This window comes from Budorcas taxicolor, chromosome 5, assembly GCF_023091745.1.
Source record: "Budorcas taxicolor isolate Tak-1 chromosome 5, Takin1.1, whole genome shotgun sequence".
NCBI classification, from domain to species: Eukaryota; Metazoa; Chordata; class Mammalia; order Artiodactyla; family Bovidae; genus Budorcas; species Budorcas taxicolor.
This window is the reverse complement of record NC_068914.1, coordinates 132,783,369-132,789,368: the sequence shown is the minus strand read 5'-3', so window position 1 is coordinate 132,789,368 and position 6,000 is coordinate 132,783,369. Positions and strand designations below refer to the sequence as shown.

The window sequence follows — 6,000 nt, the reverse complement described above, 5'->3', positions numbered from 1 at the left end:
GAAAGATTATAAGAAAAATCCAAACTGTTTGGCCAACCATATATATATTGTGTGTGTATATATATATATGTGTGTATGTGTGTGTGTGTATATATATGTATGTATGTATATATGTGTGTATATATATGTGTATATGTATATATATGTCATATCATTTTTTTTTTAATTTGCCTATTGATGGACACTTACTATATGAAGTAAGTGAACGTTCCTGGTGGCTCAGATGGTAAAGCATCTGCCTACAGTGTGGGAGACCTGGGTTCAATCCTTGGGTCAGGAAGATCTCCTGGAGAAGGAAATGGCAACCCACTCCAGTATTCTTGCCTGGAAAATCCCATGGACGGAGGAGCCTGGTAGGTTACAGTCCATGGGTCGCAAAGAGTCGGACACGACTGAGCAACTTCACTTTCTTTGACTATTATATGAAGTACATTAAAATGTTGAGATCTTCATAAGGAGTGATATGAACATTTTTTTTTTGTTTCCTGAAGCTTTTTATTAAAAAATAATAGTAATGTTTATCTTTTTGTCTATTTAAAATCTATAGATCTAACAGTAAAACATGTGCTATGAACACAAAAATAGCAAAAAGATATGGCAAAATTGGGCAAAATTTGAAACAGAAATGTGATTTGAATGTTACTTTGCTATCACCCTAGTGTCACTTTGGTCCACTTTTTCTAAAAAGCCCAGTTTCCCTTCCTGTGCCTCCAGCCTCAAGCCTTTCTCACCCAGCCTCCTGTGTTTGGTGTCTTAGTCTTCAGGAACCAGCATCACTGTGGATATTGCCGTGATGGGCGAGGCTCACGGCCTCATCACTGACCTCCTGGCAGACCCTTCTCTGCCCCCCAACGTGTGCACGTCACTGAGGGCAGTGAGCAACCTCCTCAGCACACAACTCACCATCCAGGCCATTCACAAGCCCAGGGTGAACCCCATCGTGTCCTTCAGTGAAAACTACACCTGCTCTGATTCTGAAGAAAGCTCTGAAAAAGACAAGCTGGCTATTCCCAAGGTAGGTGTTAATGAAGTGCTCCTGAAAGGGTGAAACTGTTTCTCCTAGACCTTTTACTTATCACTCCAGACCCACCCAGTGATTCATATCAGTGAGCCCCCCCACCGCCTCCCCCCAAGAAGTCTTACCTGATGGTAAAGAATCTGCCTGCAGTGTGGGAGACCTGGGTTCAATTCCTGGGTTAGGAAGTTCCCCTGGAGAGGGGAATGGCAACAACACACTCCAGTATTTTTGCCTGGAAAATTCCATGGACAGAGAAGCCTGATGGGCTAAGTACATGGGGTCGTGAAGAGCTAGGCATAACTTAGCGACTAATGCTTTCACTTTCTTTCCCCTATGAAGAGTTTGTCAATCATGGTGACCAAAGTAATAGAAAAGTAAACATGAAGACTTCCATCCTTATACCTGATAGCTTTCTGTAAACAAAAAAAAATTTACCTTTTTACATTAACTTGTTTTATTCATGTGTTAAGGTTTTTTCTTCTCTATATATCAGGCCTTAGTCTGTGGGATGAAAATATAGCAGGGAAATAAAAGCAGGCAAAACCCCCTGCTCCCACTTTTGTGGATTCTGTTAAAAACTCACTGCCTTCTAAAATGCGAGATTCCTTTCCTCTTTGATTTTTTAGTATGGTAGCCTTCACGATACCCTCATGTCTTTCCCATATCCAACAAGTTTTTAACTTGGAAGAATTTATTTGATTTTTGATTATTTAAAGTAGAAGTTGGCCTTAGTAATTCATGTATTTTCTTCTTTTTACATATAAGATATGAGAGTTTTACAAAAGTGAGCTGTAGGGAGTAGGGTTCTGCCTCCAGTTTAGACCTCAGTGTTAGTTGAAAACAAATCATGTTAAGGACCAAAAAAGAAGGAAAAGAATCAGAATTTTAGTGGTCTCAGGTATATCCAGCACAGTTCTTTATTTGGTACATAAGCAGCTGTGCCCTGGAGCTGATGGTCAGTCAGTAACATCTGTGTTCTTGCCATTGTGGGTCTCTGGACTCAGGACTGTGTCCTTCAGATAACTTTGTCAATTAGGTGTTTTTAAGTTTCCTTTGAACATCTACTTCTCTGAGAAAGATAGGGCTAAGCATGATATGAAAATAAATGGATGGAGAAGAGAAAGTGATTCCCTTGGGTCTCAAAATAGACACGGAGTCAGTGACAGATTTACAGACAAGAATCCTGATATTTACATTGCTTGACATTTTCTCTTCCTGTTGAATTCCCTCCTACGGTATATATCTTTAAGAGATTTTGGAAAGTATTTAATATCAGAGTTCTTCTTGAATCCAAGATGCCATATACTTAATTCTCAAAGCTTTTACTATCTTCAGGAAGAGCAGACTCTTTGTTAAACTCGGCTTGCACAATTGTTCTTCTAGGAGTCACCGGCCAAAATAAAATAATGAGCTCCTACCTCATCACTATTGCTGTAGTTGTATTAGATTACCTTCCCTTTGATTTTGAAGGTTAAGACTCTCTTTGGAGGGTCATTGCTCATCCTGGTGAACTCAGAATCATGCCTGAGTGCTGAGGGTGTCACAAATCCCACTGAGGCTATGGTAGGAGAAGAAATGACAAAGAGGGGAACTGCAGGTCGCCTAGCAGCGTCTTCCGTTAAGAGGCGTTCACCCTCACAGTGCATCAGACATGGAGGGGAACCCCCAGTTCCGGGAACTCAGGTTCTTGGAGGACTTCTACCCTCCCTCCCAAAGACCTGGTTATGGACCAAACTTGAGTTGGTCAAGGAGGGGGCCTAGTCAGCAGACTACTTTGCCTTTGGGACCAGAGAAAAAGAGTGAAGGGCAGGCTGGGGGCCTTGGGCACTGGGAGGAGCTGGGGTGAATGGTGGTTTGCATGGTGAACCACGCCCACTTCCTCTTTGCTCTCCTTCCCTTTCTTGGGGCACCTTTCCCAGCCTCTTCACACCCACTCCTGGTCTGTCCCAGTCACCTCTTCTGTATCAGGTTTATTGGTTGTAAGTAGAAATTATACTTTTCTTTCAAAAAATAGATGTTCGTCCTAATGACATTACCCAAATGCCTGTCTGTCTTAAGTCATATTAACCACAAGAGAGGTGGTACATCTTGTGAGTTACACTCTTACCCTTAGGTCTCGTCATTTCTAAATCAAGGATTAAATCAATTAAATCAGTAAACACTTTGGTATAACAACAGTTGTGCTAGTTAATAGAAATGCAGCTCATAATAAGTTATATATTAATATTTATAGGTATGTAAGCCCTGTTTGATGAATATGACAATAAAATTAGGCCAAAATGGTTCTCATTTCCCATAATCCCATTTTTATATAATCATTGAAATGAAGGTCCCAAAATGTTACTTTTATAACATTAATTGATTTTGGCCAGAGTTCCTTATTGAATTTCTGAGTGCCCAAATTTTAGAGATATGATATTCAACCAATATAGTTTAATATATTCATTGCTAATTAAAAACTCATTTTCTTTCCCCATTATATTACATAGAAGTTAGTGATAGGAAATATGCTTGGTAATAAAATCAATGTTCCTTCTTCCCAGCGCCTGAGGAGGAGTTTGCCCCCTGGTTTGCTGAGACGAGTTTCATCAACTTGGACCACCACCACTTCTGCCACAGGTCTGCCCACTTTGGAGCCTGCCCCTGTCCGGAGGGACCGTAGTGCCAGCATCAAGCTGCATGAAGCACCTTCATCCAGGTTAGGTGATGTTCCTGTTGGATTCATGTTTCTAGGAGAAGTTCCTTATCAAAAATTAATTATAAATTACAGGGGATTACAAAACAGAAATAGACTCATAGAGTGAGAAAATGAACTTACAGTTTCTGGGGGGAGGGAAGGATGGAAGGAAGGGACAGTTAGGGAGTTTAAGATGGACAGGTACACACTGCTGTATTTAAGACGGATAACTCACAAGGTCCTACTACATGCACAGGAGACTCTGCTCAGTGTTATGTGTACACTGGATGGGAAGGGAGCATGGGGAAGAATGAGTTCCTTTGCTGTGCGCCTAAGCTATCACAACGTTGTTAACTGCTATACCGCAGTACAAAATGAAACGTTAAAGAAATTACATATATATATATATATATATAAAGTAAAATATAGTAGCATCCAAAGTGATTGTTGACTTAATTATGAAAAATGATCATTAATAAAGATTTATAATATATGGCAAAAAAAATTACAGGGGAAGGGAGGCCCAAAAGATTATAGTTGGTTTGAGGCCAGCTTTGAAAATGAAAAAGGTATTTGGTTTAAATCCAGAGCAGTATAGGGATTGATATCAGATAATTATGCTTAAATGGTATTGTATGGCCTTAAGTATAGCCGGGGACAGTGACTTGAAGTGATGTCTGCTACTGTAAATTTGGATGGGTAAAGTTGAACCCAGAATAAAGACAGACTAGATTCTACCTGGACTGAGATCTGTGTTGGATTTTTACATCAAAGGTATCCAACCTAACATTTGCAAATGATTGTTAGATTTCCCCCAGTTCACCAGACCAGCTCTCCTGGCATTATTTGAAGGGCAGAAAATCAGATCAAAGGTAGATCATTCTAAGAGCAACTAAATATACTCAAACAGTTTTTAACTTAAACTTTATTTAGACAGTGAACAGATTGGTGGTTGTCAGAGGCAGAGGTCAAGGGTAGCCAAAATGAGTGAAGGGGATCAAAACTTGCAGTTATAAAATAAGTAAGTTGTGGGAATGTACAGCATGGTGACTATAGTTAATGATACTGTATTGTATATTTGAAAGTTGCTAAGAGAATAGATGTTAAAAGTCTTCATCAGAAGAAAAAAAAATGTACAAAGATGTTTGTTGAGACTCATGGACTCTCCATGAGTCCATGGAATGTCTTGAGCAGGTAGCCCTTCCCTTCTCCAGGGGATCTTTCCAACCAGATACTCCCATATTGCAGGTGGATTCTTTACCATCTAAGCCACCAGATGGGTATTAACTAGACTTATTGGGCTTCCCAGATAGCTCAGCTGGTAAAGAATTCGCCTGCAATGCAGAGACCCCAGTTTAATTCCTGAGTTGGAAAGTTCCCCTGGAGAAGGGACAGGCTACCCACTCCAGTATTCTTGGGCTTCCCTGGTGGCTCAGATGGTGAAGAATCCAACTACAATGCAGGAAACCTGGGTTTGATTCCTGGGTTGGGAAGATTCCCTGGAGGAGGAAATGGCAACCAACTCCAGCAATCTTGCCTGGAGAATCGCCATGAACAGAGGAACCTAGTGAGCTACAGTCCATGGGGTCACAAAGAGTCAGATGGAACTGAGCAACGAAACACACAGCACTTTGTGGTGATCATTTCACAGTATATACAAATATCAAATCATCATGTTATGTGCCTAAAACAAATATATTTTGATTGTTATATTTTGATTATACCTCAATAAAAATAAATAGAATATAATTTACTTAGAATATTAATTCTAATTTTACAAAGTGGTTTAAAAATAAGAATTACCAAAGCTAAGGAAAAGATAATACTAAGATCTAGAAAGAGTTTTGAAGAAAACATCATCATGAGAGAAATTCTTTCAAAGAAAGCTACTGCATTTGTCCTTTTCTATTTGGCATAGAAATAGCATACTTTATGTGAATAATAATTATGAGAACATTTACCATATATGATTTCAGGTTTTTGAAAGATTTATATCAGTTTTATTAATAATCTAATGACTGAAAAATTACCACATCTTTATTGAACTACATGATGACAATATTAGAAGTGATTTTCTTTTGACCCTGGCTTTGAATATAAAGCCCCATTCTGAAATTGGCAGAGAAATGGAAACCTTTCAAATCCTAAGAATTTTTAATGACTGTTAACTTTTCCTGCTTTCTTACTTAAAAACATAATTGGTTTCTTTCATGTTAAATATTATTGATGATCTAATAAACCTATAGAATCAGAAGCAAGCATGAATGATTCTTTCTTTCGCATGAGTTCACATAATTCCACTCTG

General features: G+C 39.1%; 1 protein-coding gene across 1 annotated transcript in view; it reads left to right on the top strand.

The window, feature by feature from the left end:
* Positions 1–6,000, top strand: part of PDE3A (phosphodiesterase 3A) — a 360,678-nt gene that overhangs the window by 300,577 nt on the left and 54,101 nt on the right. Inside the window, exons 3-4 of the mRNA XM_052640449.1 lie at positions 758–1,015; positions 3,562–3,716. Of these exons, the coding sequence (XP_052496409.1) occupies positions 758–1,015; positions 3,562–3,716 (413 nt within the window). The remainder of the gene's footprint in view (positions 1–757; positions 1,016–3,561; positions 3,717–6,000) is intronic.